Source organism: Topomyia yanbarensis, chromosome 2 (assembly GCF_030247195.1).
Source record: "Topomyia yanbarensis strain Yona2022 chromosome 2, ASM3024719v1, whole genome shotgun sequence".
NCBI classification, from domain to species: Eukaryota; Metazoa; Arthropoda; class Insecta; order Diptera; family Culicidae; genus Topomyia; species Topomyia yanbarensis.
The window spans coordinates 445,063,650-445,080,907 of record NC_080671.1 but is presented as its reverse complement, the minus strand read 5'-3'; the positions used below and the strand labels follow the sequence as shown (position 1 = coordinate 445,080,907).

Below are 17,258 nucleotides of genomic sequence, written 5' to 3'. Positions count from 1 at the left end.
AACCGGAACATGGTGGGGTGCCCACCCAGGAGACCTAATCAGGCTGCACCAAACAACGATATTATCAGTGATGGAGTACGGATGTTTCTGCTTTCGCTCCGTTGCGAGCATACATTTCATCAAACTAGAGAGAATCCAATATCGCTGTTTGCGTATTGCCTTGGGTTACATGCACTCGACCCATACGATGAGTTTAGAAGTGCTGGCGGGCGTCCTTCCACTAAAAAATCGACTTTGGGACCTCTCGTATCGATTGCTCATTCGATGCGATATTTTGAACCCATTGGTGATTGCAAATTTCGAAAGGCTTGTCGAGCTTAATTCTCAGGCCCGATTCATGTCCTTGTACTTTCATTACATGGCACAGAACATTAATTCATCTTCGTGTAACGTTAACCGTGCTTATCTCTTAGATACTCCTGCTCCAACTGTATTTTTCGACACATCCATGAAGGAAGAGATTTGTGGAATCCCGGATCACAATATTTTATATAATAAATACCATCAAGTCGACTGCGGCAAAATGTTCTACACTGACGACATCGAGCATGTTGTTTGGCTGTCAAAACCCTACAGAGTTTGGACGTCAAAACCCTACAGAAAAACTAGCCCTACATTTAACAAAACGTCGAACAAAGTGGATCAGTTTAGGACGTTTGTTAAACAAACTACGAGGCAGTGCAAAGCTGATGCAAAAATGGAAATTAAATGCATTTTTTTCAATTTGATGCAAATTTTTTATACATTCTTAGAGTGATCTGCCCCTAGCATTCGACTCAGTCGAGGTCTTCAGCGGTTCTTACACATTCAATATTTTTGTCAATACTAGAGAGTATTGACAAAAGTATTGTGCGTGTAATGGAAAAAAGTTGTATTGACGATGTGGATTTCAAATGGGACTGAAATGTTGTAACAATATCGTCAATACTGGTATTGACAAAAATATTGAACGTGTAAGCGCCGCTTTCCATGGAATAAGGTACTTTTGAGTTGTTTGAGGTATACTCAAAATTAGGTAGATTCAACTTAAATTTAAGCATATTTAACTCAAGGTTGAGTATAAAAACCCGTCAATAAGTTGGGATTTTTGCCGTGGTTAAAGGGAAACTACCTTCAACGCGGTTTACCTAATTTTACCTTATTCCACGATAGCCCGAGATTGAGTCAAAAGAGCTAAACTTTTGGTAGTTTTTCGTATCCGTGATGATTTTAAATGATTTGGAATTAGCGTGTAACGAAACGCATTTATATCGGTTGGATGCAGAATCCGGGTAATGTGTCAAAAAACGCGTAATACCACATCCGCAACAACTCAAACGTCAAACTCTCTTTTCTTCCACATATCTTGTGAAAGAACGTAGTGTCGCCTAAAGTTCCGTGTATATTTTCAATTTTCGGTGTTCGGATCCGTAATTTAAACACCATGGCAGACGCGGCCGATAACGAGGGAATAAAGAAAAAGCGTGCGTTCCGTAAATTCACCTATCGCGGTGTGGATTTGGATCAGCTGCTCGATATGAAGCACGACCTGCTCATGGAGCTCATGCATAGCCGTGCTAAGCGACGTTTCAAGCGCGGTCTCCGCCGTAAGCCGTTGGCCCTCATCAAGAAACTTCGCAAGGCAAAGAAGAATGCTCCCCCGAACGAGAAGCCTGCGATCGTTAAGACTCATTTGCGGAATATGATCATTGTTCCAGAAATGGTTGGATCCATTGTCGGCATTTACAACGGCAAGACGTTCAACCAGGTGGAGGTAAAGCCGGAGATGATCGGTCATTATTTGGGAGAATTCTCGCTGACCTACAAACCCGTCAAGCACGGTAGGCCCGGTATTGGTGCCACCCACAGCTCCCGATTCATTCCACTGAAGTAGGAAAAGAACGTGGGGTTGAAGTGTTTATTTTTTAAGCGAAGGAGGATGGAAATACAAGAGCGGATGTAAACAAGTCGAAATTTGTAGTATTCTGATTTATTGATTGGAAAGAAATTTCATAGGAAATCGCACTTATTTCAATCAAAATGTATTACAGGTTAATAACGTCAGCGACGGGAATTGATCATACAATTATTTGCAGCAGCAGAACCGGCAGCAAACGTGCAGTTTTGATTCGGCTTCGTTTATTAATTTCCGATTGGTGGTCTTTCGCTGCGTAGCCCAGGGGATTCGTTCCTCTGGTGTCACTTTGTTTGGTTTGTAAATGCGATAAGTACATGCGCTACAACGAACTGGTCGCCCAGACGATTCCGACATTTCCGATTCGTCCAATCGCGATGCAGAAGATTTACGGCGACCATGATCCAATGTAGCGCCGGCTGTTTTTGGACGAACAGCGTAGATATACTCTCGGCTTAGAAAACTAAAGATACATTATTAGTGTGATTATTGTTTTATTAACTTGTTTCTTACTTGGGTCTCGCATGAGTCCAGATATTGTCCAGTCGCTTCGTGCTCATAATTGATCCCAATCGTTGCAGCAGTCTTATGTTGTCTCGTTCGATTTTCTCCGTTCGCTCACGTTCCTTCTGCTGCTTTTTCAGTTTTTGCGTTATATGGGCCCGGTCGGCCGGAGGATGAAAGTCGATTGCCGGTACAGCGGTTTCCACTTTAATGCGATGGTTATAGTAACGCTGCATCTGCCATGGGCGGATAAGAAGTTTTTCTTTTTTGGTTAGCATTGAGTTGGTGTTAGCTTTCCTATCGCTGGAAATCGATTGGCTAGATTTTTTCCAAATAATTCACGGTAAACAACGCACAATGTTCCCCGGGATACTTGGGCCCGAAACCATCCATTACCTCGTGTATTCTGTTGAAAATGGTTAGTTTGTTGACATTGCTTGGTAACGGTCAGACGTAGTGTGATGTGGTCAATACATGTACATGACAATTATATAAGAAAAACATGGACGAATTATGTTGATTGCTACCTAATAGTTACATTTATTATCATTCTACATCGAACAATTATGCGCCCAACGTGGAAATGGTATCACATCTTTTACGTTGTGCACATTCAGCACCCAGGAAAGGTATCGCTCCAGTCCAAGCCCGAAACCACCGGTAGTGACTGATCCAAATTTGCGCAGTTCGAGATACCATCGAAGCGATTCTTGGTCTGGAAGCTTTGCTTCCAGCTTGTCATAATTGTCCTCGCGAATGCTACCCCCTGCCAGCTCTCCCACATGGGGGACGAGAAAATCCAGCGCATCCACCAAGTTTGCATCATGCCGACATTCTCGCATATAGAATGATTTTATCGCTTTTGGCCAACTGAGAACAAAAACTGGAGCCTGATAATGGCTGACAAGGAACAATTCTTGTTCTTTATTTATTCCGTGTTCCGGCAGAACTGCTCCTTTCAATCGAGATTGATTTTGTTGAAGCACGTCAATCGCTTCTTTGTAACTTATTCTTAGGAAAGGCTTCTCTAGCCACGCAAAACTTTCTTCGATACCAAGCGGTGTTGTCAGTTTTCTTACTAGAGCCACATCTTCTGGGACAATATCCAGCAACGATTTAGTAACGAACTTTACCAATGATTCAATTCTATAGGATAATTCTTCCAACGAGTCCAGAAATGCTTCCTCAAGTTCCAACATATGAAACTCGCTCAAGTGAATCGGCGATTTGCAGTTCTCTGCTCGGAATGTCGGCCCAAAACAATAAACTTTCCCTAATCCATGACACATCGCCTCCAGGTGAAGTTGTCCCGAAACCGTTAAAAAGGCTTTACGATCAAAGTAACGCTCTTCAATTGGAAGATTATTTTTTGCTATATTCTGTAATAACTGGTCGTTTGCTGGTTTCACTATGAAAGCCTCGCCCGCTCCTTCGCAGTCATTGGACGTGATAATCGGAGTGTGAATTTGAAGGTATCCCTCTCTGTCAAGATAATCGTTAAAGTACTTGCTCGCGTGATGCCTCACACGAAGCATGGAACTTATCGAGCTGGTCTGTGGACGCAGGTGTAAATAATTGCGAATGTAGTCCGGTGGGTACGATTTTTTCGGGTAGAACGGATAACCTTCGGACAGGGGACAATTACCAAGTTCTTGGAGCTTGTCCACCTTCAACTCGAGCTGATTTCTCGCTGTTCGGGCTAGGATTCCGCACACGTCTACAGATGAGCCGTAAGCAACGTCTTGAAGTTGTGATTTGCCTACAACCAATTGGATATTCGTCGAACAACTGCCATCGTTCATGTCCAGAAATATGTTGTCCTTCATTCTGCGAATTGATTTGATCCAACCCTAAAAAGCGAGACAATAAAGAAATTTCATTGGAATTAGTAATTGTCGAGCTATTGTTCTAAAATTTATTTAATGTACTATAAATACCTTCATTTGAAGTTGTTCACCATCCTTACGTTTCCCACATGATATATCTTTAACTCTAGATAAATGATACATACTTCGAACATTACCGCTAACCCACAATCTCGACGACAACCGTTTCAACATTTTTGTGCAAGGTCATAAACAGTGTAACCTAACAGATGGTTGTACTCATTAAACTTACAATAATTACAAAATTTCTTTACAGATCTGCAAAGCCGGCGACTGAAAGCCAAGGTTCCAACAGAATCGTTTCGTTATGATTAATCGTAAACATTGGTTCCTGAAGTCTACATTAAGCACGATGCACACGACAAATTTGCTCATGTCAACAAAACATGTGTCAGTTTTTGCTACACTGAAAAAAACTAGACACGTTAACATCATGTGTAAAACGCGTGAGTTCTCGACATTTTTCTTTTAGCGGGCTTATAGGACTGCAGCTTATAACTTAAGAGATCTCGGTCCGTCCCACGAGACAAAATTTGCAAAATCGGACGAACTAACAACTGTCTGTCAAGTAAACATCCTTCCTCGGGAGGAGGAATAAATTTTGCGCCTGTTTGTATCGAAATGTGTAACATCAAGTCCTCATCAACTTTGTCAGTAACATCAACTTTGTCTACTCCAAGGTATCCTGCTCCTAACAACGCGTGCTAAGTCGTCTGTGGTGCAATTAAAACTTTGCATTGATTCCGCTTTAGTCTTTTTCCTGATCTCGTCTTGGGTCCCCTAGGTATGAAGCGAATCAATCGACTATTAAGTAAATCAGAGAGCGCTGTAAACCGTAATATCCCCGAATACTAAATTCCCTCCAACTATTCTACCAGTTCTTCTTTCTGTTCTAGTGTGTATTATTGATAGTTTAAATGGTTGTTGCATCAGATTGAATTATCATGTTGCAACAGCACTATGCTTGTTCAATATAGTGGAAAAACAATCAAGGAGTTCTACTGGCTCGAATATCAACTATCTGAAGCGAAAAAGACATTATTTATCACATTAAACATATTCCCTAATCTTATAGTCAACTAAGGCTATCTGCGATTCTAATGCTGAAACGCTAATAATGTGACCATCAAGAATACGTCAGACAACCTTAATTGGGTCCCTTCGACACCAGTTTGGCCTTACCAAGCCGTAACGCGGGTGGCGGCGTGAAAACTGCCGAATAGGGGTTGAGAATAGCTTGCAGCAACTGCTCGCGGATAGCATCTGATGTTGCTCCAAATGTATGTGATATTCAAGACCGACTTGGATAGTTCCATCCAGCCTAATTTGCATACTTTACAGAACTAGACTCACTGTTCTCCATTCACCCACACTTGAATTCTTGACAAACATTTAGAACTTTAAGGCCTTTAAACGAAAAAAAATCAATGTATTTTCTTGAATGCATATACATTGCAGTAGCGCCCTTCTGAAATGTTGCTCTAGTCTTTTTGTTCCTTAACGAATGATAGGGATGCCAGTTGCCTGTCCTCATTTGATCCAAACGTCAAAATAGTAAAAAATCAAAATAACATTCACGTTTTCGAACAAAAATAGCTAAAATTTAATTGCAGAACATTCGATATCAAACATATAACATAAATCATGTTTCATATGATCAAGCGCTGCATATGTACAACGGCCACCAGCAGCGGTAAGCACAACTTCCGTAAGTTTTTGTTATACAATAAGCGTGGAACACGCATCTTCAAAAAGCTACGGGCAGCAAAGCCAGAACTGTATCCTGATATGCCCATCGACAAGCGTGGTGTTCGGGACACAGGAGTCATCCACGAGGGACGCTATGTTGAAATTCCAGCAAAGATTCCGGAACTAATTGTGCCAAACCTGGAAGGGTGCAATTTTAAGCCCTATGTGTCCTACCGGGCACCAGATGTCATTCAGTCGGAGTTTACCAGTCAAGACCTTTTCAATGCCGTTTACTCGCAGAAGGTGATAGATGATTTCAAGGAAGGAAAATTAAGCGAGGATGGTTCGCCGATAGAACCTTCCGATGAAGAAAAACTAACCCCAGAGGAGGCGTGGGTCCGCGCGCGAAAGACCGGCTCGGATATATTTTAGGGTGAATTGTGTACCATCCGGTAGTATGTTGAGTAAAGATTTATTATTAAATTGAATAGCGTTTTACTTACGGGTGTTAATTTCAAGTATTCTGTCGCACAGCCAGCAATTTCCGAACCCACTGAGACATTCGTTCGTCATCGTTGCCGAAGAACTGTAAAACAAGAGAAAATTTAGTCGATTTTCGAAAAATTACATACACTGACATACATTTGGATGAAACAGGGGATCTATGGCTTGCTCTTCCTCTGTTTTCGGCACCTTAATAGTTTGCGCAGTCAAATCAATTACTATGTTCCCTGCAACCTGGGTTGCTGCCGGTTTCTTCGATGATACAAACGTTTGTGGGACGAACTCATCTGCATTCAACTTTGCTAAGACTGTTGTCTTATCATTATCAGGCTCGTGGTTATCAGTTAGAGACTTAAAAACATATTCATCTTCCGTTTTCTCCGAGGAAGAGCTTGAACTGCTGGTTGATCCTGAGCTTCCTGAACTACTACTACTGCTGCTACTGGAGCTGCTTGAGCTAGCTCGTTTGCGTGTATACTTATCGCGCGAATTAGATCGCCTTTTATTACGCTCGCGTCTTTCACGATCCCTCTCCTTAGATCGACTTCTGCATCTGTAGTCACTTGCCACCGAGCTGCTAACCGACTGTTTCTTCCGATGGCTCTGATGATGATCATGGGTACTACTTCTGCCCGACGACGAAGATGCGGCAGTGGAACGCGACTTTGAAGATCGATCTTCTGAGCTACGATAACGTTGATAATCGTTCCGGTTGAAATATTTGTCCCGTTCACGGGACTTCGACCGTGATCGCCGACGCGAGTGCTTCCGCGAGCGGGAGGGAGACCGAGAATAGGAACGCGGCATGTTGTCTTGTAGCTGTTTTAAATCGAACCGATTAATTGCAAATTAAACTACACACATAAATAAATTACAAATTACAGAAATTTATTTGACAAATTAACCTCTAGACATTTTTAAGCACCATTCACACAATCCGATCCGTCTCCGTCAGACGTCAACATAATTAGACAAACATATATCAAAAGGTCCTAATGAAAATTATGCTTGCGCTTTTCGATTGATGTGCACCGGTGTAGTGGAGTGCACTAGAAAAACTCTAGAAAGAGAACTGCGGAGAGAAAAGCAGTGATTTTGGAAACGTATATGTCTCGGCATTGTATGGCAACACGTCCAATGTTATAAGGATGGGCAGTGTTCGATTGGAATACAGTCGTGATTCGCTGGTTGGACACTTTTTAACTGGACCGTTTCTTAGTTGGACCATTGTTCAACTAAAAAGCATTTGAATGTCAAAATCTTATGTCAAATTTACTTTGACAATAAATCTGACAATTATTAGAGATGTGAACAGGAGCAATTACACTACTAATGTCTCATTTGGAGAAATTTTGACATCTGTCAGTCGGTCCAACTAACGAATCAAATTCGTTAGTTGGACAAAGGTGTGGCCTAGGGACAGATCACTTGTGATGCATTTTTAAAAATCAGCTAAATTAAATGCATTTCTTTCCGTCAAAATAGAAATTCGTAATGTATTTTGCGTTGCGTTCAATGTATTTTGCGTTGCGTGTAAGACGTCAAAACCCTACAAAAAATCAGCCCTACATTCAACAAAACATCGAACAAAGTGAATCAGCGTAGGACGTTTGTTAAACAAAATTTTCTGCGAGGGAGTGCAAAGTTGATGCAAAAATGGAAATTAAATGCATTTTTCTAATTTGATGCAAATTTGTTATACATTTTTAGAGTGATCTGCCCCTAGGGTGTGGCCCAACCAGCGAATCACGACTGTATTGGATTCGTTTTTTGACAGCTAAACACAAATTCAATTGATCCAAAATGGAGTCTCCGCAGTTCTCTTTCTATAGAAATATGGAGTATTTATAGAGTGCACTGGTTTTGCATTAAGACAAAACATGATAATACCCAGGTAACCAATAGGCATGCTAAATGCATCTTAACGGCTACTTGATAAGCACTTAAGTCACATTAAATGCTATTTAAAGGTCGCTTTTGGCAAAATATACGGCTAAATTACTGCTGTGCCATGAAAATGCTTTTCTACTGCTGTTGTGCATTCAGAATGCTGCTTAGTGGCAAGAAGTTTTTAAACAGTTTTTCGAATGCTGATTAACAACAGTTATGCATAACGAATGCTAGCATACGGCAAGAAGCATCCGAAATGCAAATTTTACGCTACTTAACTGCATACACTAATGCTTGTTGGTTACCTGGGTAGGGCTAGGGGCAGATCACTCTAGGAATGTATAACAAATTTGCATCAAATTAATAAAAATGAATTTAATTTCCATTTTTGCATCAACTTTGCACTCCCTCGAAGAAAAGTTTGTTTAACAAACTTAACAAACACTTTGTTCGATGTTTTGTTGAATAGGGCTAAATTTTTGTAGGGTTTTGACGTCTTACACGCAGCGCAAAATACATTATAAATTCCTATTTAGATGGAAAGAAATGCATTTAATTTCGCTGATTTTTAAAAATACATCAGAAGTGATCTGCCCCTCCCGGATAGAATTTTACAATAGCATTTATCCTACAAACAATCATAACACAATAAATATTATAGTTATTACTATTTCAACATTGTTCAATGCAAAGTTCTCGCAGTAGATTCACAATAAAATTTCATGTAACAATAAATTTTACTGTTCAGCAAAAAACTGATACAGTAAATTCACATTAAATTTTACTGTTTTCGAGAAAAAAAAAATGCATGGAGAAAAATAGATTTTGTTAATGTTAATACACAACCACCCCCCTTTTTTACTGTAAAAGCCTATTTTACATTGAAATTTACTGTACGTTAAAGTTTATTGTTTTTGTATTGTAGCATAACACTAAAACTTACTGTAAATGATTGTAAAATTACTGTACCAACGTTGGTTGAGCTGCTAAGTTGAAAAATTGTTTTTATAAATAGGAAAATACGCAAAATCACATTCGCATCAATACCGATAACTCCCTGCAGTTTAATTTCATGTTGTGTAAGGAACAGCTCCTACTGCAGATTTTTCGCGTCCAACTTCGCCAGTTCAGCACAGATTTTGGTCGAAGTGAGAAAATGCCGACAGATATTAGCCGTCGCTTGGAATCAGGTTCAGCCTACACTGAAAAAAATCCAAACGTTAATTCTATTTGCTTCAAACCGCTTAAAATTCATATGAAGAAGAAATGCTATTGTTATCACGCGCACACATACCTTCTACGTGTCAACTGTATAAACTATGTATGCACACACATAAGTTATATGTGCATATTGTTATAGAATGGGGTTTTATGTGCCTAATAATTATGAAATGTGAATGTAAGATTAATATTTCTTGTAAATACACACATTACCCAGGTAACCAATAAGCATGCTGAATGCGTCTTAACGGCTACTTGATAAGCACTTAAATCTTTTTAAATGCTATTTAAAAATCGCTTTTGGCAAAATATACGGCTACATTACTGCTGCGCCATGAAAATGCTTTTTTACTGCTGTTGTGCATTCAGAATGCTGCTTACTGGCAAGAAGTTTTTAACAAGTTTTTTGGATGCTGATTAACAACAGCTATGCATAACGCATGCTATCGTACTGCAAGAAGCATTTGAAATGCAAATTTTACGCTACTTTACTGCATACACTAATGCTTGTTGGTTACCTGGGTAGGTTTATGTGCCAGCAAATAGTGTCTATATGCCTCCGTTAATTGCAAAAATCTATGTGTAAAATCAATAGGCATAACGTTTACTTTTTTTTGAGTGTAGGGGCAGATCACTTGTGATGCATTTTTAAAAATCAACTAAATTAAATGCACTTCTTTCCATCTAAATAGAAATTCGTAATGTATTTTGCGTTGCGTGTAAGACGTCAAAACCCTACAAAAAATTAACCCTACATTCAACAAAACGTCTAACAAAGTGAATCAGCGTAGGACGTTTATTAAACAAACTTTTCTGCGACGGAGTGCAAAGTTGATGCAAAAATGGAAATTAAATGCATTTTGTCTAATTTGATGCAAACTTGCCATACATTTCTAGAGTGATCTGCCCCTAGGGTTCAGCCATGTATCGCTGGTTACCAGCGGCTTCAAGTCCAGTCCAAGTGTATCAAACTCCTTCGTGACAGATCTCAAATTGATCTTCGTCTGAAGATTGTATACAGCTGCAAAACGTCCTCGGTTCGACCGATTGAGTTCGTCAGCCGGTACTTGACTTTTTCGAGTTGCTCCAGTGTGTTCCTCAATTATCGTCGTTGCGGACTCCTCGTACGAAGAAGAACGAGAAAGCTTACAATGCCGCGTTTTTCCAGTAACTAGGCAGTTGATTTTGTATACACATAACATGGTTGCTATACAGGGGGGTCACTCAATACACTGGTAACTGGCGGTAAAAGACTCGGACCCTTTTTCATCATAATATTTGGTTAAGTTTCAGGTCGTGTCGTTGACTGTACTGTCACAGTGAAAATCATGGTTTTGTTACAGTACATTTCTATTCGGGCTAGCAGTTAACCGAAAACCGGTTTTCAATGAAAACCTGTTTTCAATGAAAACCCATTTTCATCCAAGACGTGAAGAAATTGGCCGTAAGTGTGGTGAAATAAGGAAAGCAAATTGAAATTACCTACTGGTAGGTAATAGATTTTAAGTGTGTAGATTTGTTTATTATTTTCCACCAGCTAGTGATGTAGTGTTTGTGTCATGTGACGTGTACGTACTTGAGTCGTACACAGTAACACTCCTGAACATGCTCTTAATGGGTTAATCCACTTTTATTGAAAATGCGTAGTTTTCTACGCATTAATGGGTACTGTAAAGTCGTGGATTTCGAAAGTCCAACTTAGTCGTGCGAAGGCGGCGACTTTATTAAGTTGGGACTTGCCACTGACTTACGTGAGATTGTCTTACAGTGATAAATCACCGCGAGACTTCTATGAACCTTTACAATCAACTAAATTCGTACAAATTCCCTGAGGAATGAGTATGGAACACTAGTTAATTATAATGTTCGTTTTCAATCTAAGCGGGAGGATCAACTAGGATGATATATTCTAAACTCCGAGGCTCAAATCAAAAGATTATCACAACGAACGTTGAGAACTATCAAAACTGAAGAACTCTCGTCAGATTTGAAGAAGTTTTCGGATAAGTGATAAGGCCGCACTGTTTCCAAAGACTACTCTTACTTTATTAAAAAATATTTACAGAAGTTATCTTAAATCTACGTGTTGTTGCCGCGATTCATATATCGCTGCGAAAATCCTATTCGATTCCTTATCCCTTTTAGTCCTGGAGTTTTGCTCTATTTGCAGGTTTTATAGCTTATATTTCCACTGGCCCTGAACGGGTTTCTCTGCTACCTGCCTAAGAGCGGCAGCATTTGTACCGCTTTCTACAGGTACGTTATCATTCTGACTATGAGAGGAAGTAGGAAAGAATGGACTTAGTTGCCTGTGTATGTAAATTAAACGTGGGTGAATAAGACGGATAATCCTGTTTAACCTCAATAAGACAGATGATCCTGTTACGCCTTTTCTCTTTATTCTACATTAGTTTGCTTGGTATCAATATCGTCTCCTGATTTGTGAGTTGCGTACGCACTTAGCGCTTAAATAGTTTATCATTTCTAAATGGGGCAAACTAATTTTGATTTAAGTGAGACAAGATAATGAATTATTACATTGAATACTGGTAATTATTTTGATTTCTTACATTCCCCTCTCGTAAATCTACCTACTACTTGATTTACCGTTAAAGAAATTATTATAGTTTGTTTAAATTCTTGATTCAAATTTTCACATTAACCTGGTTCACTTCTTATATATTTTACATTTCATTTAGATGTTAATTATAATCTAGGATAAATTCGTCCTGAAATAGCCGCGGTGGTGTTTTCTTCCATGGGAATAGACGTCTCTTCGCTATTAGTTGTACCGCTAGTCCTAGGTAATCCGTCATTTGAGTCTATAGAAGTAACTCGTGTTCGCCGGGCAGCATTCCGGTGAGAAAGAAATGTTGTGAGCGAGTCCCAACACGAAGCCAGCAGTTGCCAGCCGAATCCATAGATGTCGTATAAAATCCTGCCGTGCATGATTGTGTCGATAACGAACTTTATTACTCTGCCCATCATGTACAATCCTATTGCTGTTGATGTGATATTTCCTAGCCAGGTTGACCAAGACATAACTCTCGTCCAATATCTCGCAATTGCACTGTCGATTATGTCTCCAGAAACTAATGCTCCGAAGTTAAATCCTTGATCATTAGGTTGTTGTCCAATTATTACTTTATGAAAGACATTCGTTGCTACTCTGCGATCGCCTTGCTCGTAGATCATATTTCTCATCTTTTGAAGACTGTCAGCATCGTACACGCCGCTTTGCATTAGACTCGGGAGCGGTGTATACGACCAAGTTGTAACAATATCTGATGCCATTTTTTCTGGTGGTGTAGTTTCCCGTAATCGACCATCAGCTGTATACCATTTTCCACCAAACATAAACTTTGCTGGTAGCAATGGTGTACAATCTATCTCGACTCCTCGAGTTTGGAGTATTCGTGTTACAGGTGCCAAAAACATTGATTTGTTGTTGTAATCAACTGGAATTTCTTGAAAACATCGAGCCTCTGCTCTGGGTGTAACATATACTGGTTTGCACTCAATGACGTGAAGTACTTCACCAGCTACAACCGCTGTGTATCCCGACCTTTTAACGATACTAGAGACGAACTCTGTTGGGTTGATCCTTGCTAACGTCAATTTGGTTTCCATAAGCGCCTTGTCCAGCTTACACATCTCTACCATCACAGATTGGTAAACGTCGTCCAATTTTTGACCAATGTAGTTCTCCACGAATGTAATCTTGGAGTTGAAATAAGTGAATAAATCGTTGTTGGCTCCTGTTGTCGGTTTTCTGGTAAACGGCGATCTAATGTCGGATAACTCCATAATCAGAATTCTCGGATGATCCGTTTTGAAACCAGTATGTCCGCATATAAGTGTCTTCTCCTTCGTTTTAATCGAAAATAGATGCTTTTCTGATATTGTACTGTATACTACGGCTTCTCCTATTGATTTTATCTGGTTGCTTTTAGTCTTATTTACAACTCCTTCGAATATGACTTCGAATTCACTGTCTTCACATCGTCGATTCATGTCGATGTCCCAGGTTAAATATCCCTCTTCAGCATCTAAACAACGTCCATGAGTGTAAGGACAAGTTAGACCTCCTTTCAGATTGATTTGATTGTTTTCGATGTCTACTGTGGCTGTATAGTCATGAAGTGATATAGCATATTCGTAGTAGACCAAAGCTCCTGTCCAGGTATAAAACTTAGTTCTGTAGACGCCTCCGTCACATGAGCTTCCAAATGTGCTTCCTACTATTAATTCTTGACCTCTAGTAGTACTATTTAATTTTAATTCTTGAATTGCCACGTTGTCCGCCAACATCACAGTTCCACTCATGTGTGTCTTACGGCATTCTTCAGATGTGAACTCCTTAACTATGTACGCATAGCCGTGCTGGTGATCGGAAGTATGTGAATGTATTCCGCAATGACGAATAGATCTCCTTATTATTACTTTGCATTGAAACACCTTTGCTTCAATTCGTGAATTCCTTTGAAGCATTTGAATTCTAAGCTCCGTCGTTGTTAGATTATTTGTTGGTGGTATGCAAGATGCTACGTCCATCAGAGAGTAAGTGGTCATGTTCACTTCAATATTCGCACAGTCGTAAGCAATCAATCCGTGAGTTGCTGTGCCCAAAACGCTGCATCCCATAAGTAATAGCGAAAAAATTATGAGCTGTATTAAACTTATGTGATGCATGGTATTCGTCTTACATTGTATCTTTCTCCTTAATTCCTCCTTTTGGGTGTAGTCTACCTGTACTTTAACCTTAACGGTGTCTGCCGATAACTTGTGGCCATACGATGTAGATGGTTGGATTCGTCGTATTTTCCTTTTTGGTGCATAGTTTTCCTTGTTATCCTTAGGCTTAATTATGATGCTGCTGTTATCTTTTATTACGTGATGTAGTCCAGTAAATGCAACATCTGAATTGACGTCTTGTGTTGGTGGTTTCTCCGGTTTGCGTATGTTCAATACAGCTATTTTTACTGCGGGTCGCTTATATATACCTTTGCTGGTTTTAACCGATGCGGAACGTACTTGGCCGTCTTTGCCTTTGACGACTTCTATGACTCTTCCCTTTAACCATAGACCCCAAGGTATAGTGTTATCAGTTATTAGTACTATATCGTCAATGTTAATGGGTACAACTTTATTCAACCATTTTTGCCTTGCAATTAATGTAGGTATATATTCTCTTTTGAATCGATCCCAAAATCGTTTACTATAATGGTTAACTAGCCGCCATTGGACTCGTGTGATGTTATTATCATCCAAATTTTGCGGTGGGATGTACTCACCAGCCCTTCCAATAAGAAAGTGGAATGGAGTCAGTACTTCGTCTTCAATATTATTACCTGGTATGTGCGTTAGAGGACGACTATTCAAAATAAATTCCACTTGTATTAACGCGGATCGTAATGTCTCGGGGTAGGGTGTTTTTCCAGGTTCTATCATTTGACATAGATTGTCCTTAATAATTCTTATGAGTCGTTCCCAGACTCCTCCAAAATGCGGTGCTGCTGGTGGATTAAACGTCCAATCAATCTCCAATTTTTCAGCTTCTGTAGTTGTCATACGTTCATTTATTTCGTTTAGTAGGGACTTTAGTTCCTTTTCTGCTCCTACGAAGTTAGTACCGTTATCGCTGAATAAATGCTTAATCTTTCCACGACGATTTTGAAAGTTTTTCACATCAAGAAGTGATCCGTATTTAATTTCTCAGCCATCTCGATATGTATAGCTCTTGTCGTCATGCAAGTGAAGATTACTCCCCATCGTTTTTCTACCGAACGTCGTACCAAAACCTCAAACGGACCAAAGTAGTCTACTCCAGTGTTTGTAAATGGGTAAGCGTATAAATCCAACCTTGCTGCTGGTAGTGGTGCCATTTGAGGTATCATTGGTTTTGCTTTCCTTATGATACATTTAGGGCACTCCGTTTTTACCTTGTTGAGGACAGTACGCATATTTATTATATAGTATCGTAACTGTAATGCTCCAAGCACTATATTATCTCCTTGATGTAAATATCTTTGATGATATTGAGAAACTATTAATTGTGTACCATGATGCTCTGCTGGTAAGATGATAGGATGTCTGGATGATGTTGGCAGATCCTTAGCATTTTCTAGGCGGCCTCCGACTCTTAAAATGTTGTGCTCATCTAGTCTTGGAGTCAGGGTTAATAAAAGTCGTGTGCTATTTTCGTTGATATGACCTAGTAACTCAATGTCGTTAATCTCTTTCGAAAAATTATCTAATTGGATCTTGCGAATTACTACGCGTTCTGCCAGTTGTCTATCTTCGTATGTAATTTGACGATTAAATGTTACTGTGTGACCAGTATGAGCTTTCCTTGTATTGATTTTATACTGCAGCCAACTGATATATTTTTTGACTATACATATATGGTGAATCAATTTTGTCCAACTAGAATATCGCTCAATTCCAATGTGCAATGGGTGTATTTGGTGAAATCCAACCACAAGTTTCATTTCTTCCTTTGTTTCCATATGAGATTTGTTTGCTGGCCATTCATTTTTTGGTTTCTTCAGAAATGGTGTTCCTCTTAACCATATTGAAGGTTTAATACATTCTTTTGTTGCCTCATCCGCCGGGTTCAGCTTTGTAGGTACATATCGCCACTGATCTATCTTTGTATTTTTTAAAATTTCAGCAATTCGATGAGTGACGAATATTTTATATTTCCGGTTCTTTGGTCGCAACCAGGCTAATACGTTTTCCGAGTCTGTCCAGAATGTAACTTTGCCGATGTTTATACGTTGTTCTTCTAATACCGTATTAGTTAATCTCGATCCTAGAAGAGCTGCTTGTAATTCCATTTTAGGAATAGAAAGTTGATGGATTGGTCCTACCCTTGCCTTTGCTGCTAATATACGTACATATATCTTCTCATTTACCTTACTTCGTAAGTATACTACTGCAGCATATGCCTTCTCGGATGCGTCAACGAAAGTGTGTAGCTCTAGATCTTCCGTTACCTCTGGTCTAATACATCTGGGTATTTTTACATTTGAAGCTTGTTGAATCCTGATAAGCCAATTTTTCCATTGCTGACTCAAGTCTTTTGGAACTTCATCGTCCCACCCTATTTCAGCCTTGTGTAATTCTTGCAATAGAACCTTGCCCATTATGGTGAAGTTTGATATTAAACCTAATGGGTCATATATGCTCATTACAAATGCTAGTACTTCTCTTTTAGTTGGTAAGCATAGCATTTGCTTCACATCGCCTCTCAATTTGTTTAATGATAAGCGGTATCCAATTAGGTCAAGATTTGTATTCCAATATATGCCAAGAACTTTCTCGGCGCATGAATCTTTATCTTCTATCAATTTAACGCTGCTCGGTTGAACTCGATCGTTTGGTAAGGCACTTAACAGCTGTTTACTATTTGAAATGAAGTTTCGAATGAAGAACCCACCTTGTTGGTGTATATTGATGACGTCGCTGGTAATCCTCTTCGCATCGTGTAGATTTGTGAAACTATCCAAATAGTCGTCTACGTAGTGTTGTTTTTCAATTGCCAAGGCGGCTTCTGGGTTCGATTTCTGGAACTTTTCAGCGTTCTTGTTTTTAACTGCCTGCGCACAAGATGGTGAACAGGTGGAGCCAAATATCATCACTTCCATGACGTAGATGTCGGGATCTCT

At 39.7% G+C, this 17,258-nt stretch overlaps 5 protein-coding genes across 7 annotated transcripts; 2 read left to right on the top strand and 3 right to left on the bottom strand.

Moving 5' to 3' along the window:
- Positions 1-1,315: 1,315 nt before the first annotated feature.
- LOC131685707 (uncharacterized) lies at positions 1,316-1,953 on the top strand. The gene has a single exon (XM_058969594.1). It carries the CDS (start codon positions 1,424-1,426, stop codon positions 1,871-1,873), a length of 450 nt encoding a protein of 149 aa, XP_058825577.1. The 5' UTR covers positions 1,316-1,423; the 3' UTR covers positions 1,874-1,953.
- Positions 1,954-1,984: 31 nt separating this feature from the next.
- LOC131685706 (uncharacterized) lies at positions 1,985-2,767 on the bottom strand. Its single transcript, XM_058969593.1, has 2 exons — positions 2,408-2,767; positions 1,985-2,357 (listed from the first exon to the last, which is right to left on the bottom strand). Exons 1-2 carry the CDS (start codon positions 2,674-2,676, stop codon positions 2,066-2,068), a joined length of 561 nt encoding a protein of 186 aa, XP_058825576.1. The 5' UTR covers positions 2,677-2,767; the 3' UTR covers positions 1,985-2,065.
- Positions 2,768-2,909: 142 nt separating this feature from the next.
- On the bottom strand, positions 2,910-4,621 carry LOC131685704 (probable asparagine--tRNA ligase, mitochondrial). The gene is made up of 2 exons (XM_058969592.1): positions 4,336-4,621; positions 2,910-4,248 (listed from the first exon to the last, which is right to left on the bottom strand). The coding sequence occupies exons 1-2, from the start codon at positions 4,456-4,458 to the stop codon at positions 2,950-2,952; spliced, it is 1,422 nt and encodes a 473-aa protein (XP_058825575.1). The 5' UTR covers positions 4,459-4,621; the 3' UTR covers positions 2,910-2,949.
- A 1,150-nt stretch (positions 4,622-5,771) lies between these two features.
- Positions 5,772-6,456, top strand: LOC131685703 (large ribosomal subunit protein mL41). The gene is made up of 2 exons (XM_058969591.1): positions 5,772-5,838; positions 5,898-6,456. The coding sequence occupies exon 2, from the start codon at positions 5,929-5,931 to the stop codon at positions 6,403-6,405; it is 477 nt and encodes a 158-aa protein (XP_058825574.1). The 5' UTR covers positions 5,772-5,838; positions 5,898-5,928; the 3' UTR covers positions 6,406-6,456.
- On the bottom strand, positions 6,448-7,402 carry LOC131685702 (DNA topoisomerase 1). 3 transcript variants are annotated; one of them, XM_058969589.1, is made up of 3 exons: positions 7,383-7,402; positions 6,616-7,296; positions 6,448-6,559 (listed from the first exon to the last, which is right to left on the bottom strand). In XM_058969589.1, the coding sequence occupies exons 2-3, from the start codon at positions 7,282-7,284 to the stop codon at positions 6,488-6,490; spliced, it is 741 nt and encodes a 246-aa protein (XP_058825572.1). In that variant the 5' UTR covers positions 7,285-7,296; positions 7,383-7,402; the 3' UTR covers positions 6,448-6,487. The 3 variants fall into 3 exon arrangements, with proteins under 3 accessions (XP_058825572.1, XP_058825573.1, XP_058825571.1); XM_058969590.1 differs by lacking the exon at positions 7,383-7,402 and adding an exon at positions 7,353-7,382; XM_058969588.1 differs by lacking the exon at positions 7,383-7,402 and adding an exon at positions 7,360-7,382.
- Between the last annotated feature and the right edge of the window lie 9,856 nt (positions 7,403-17,258).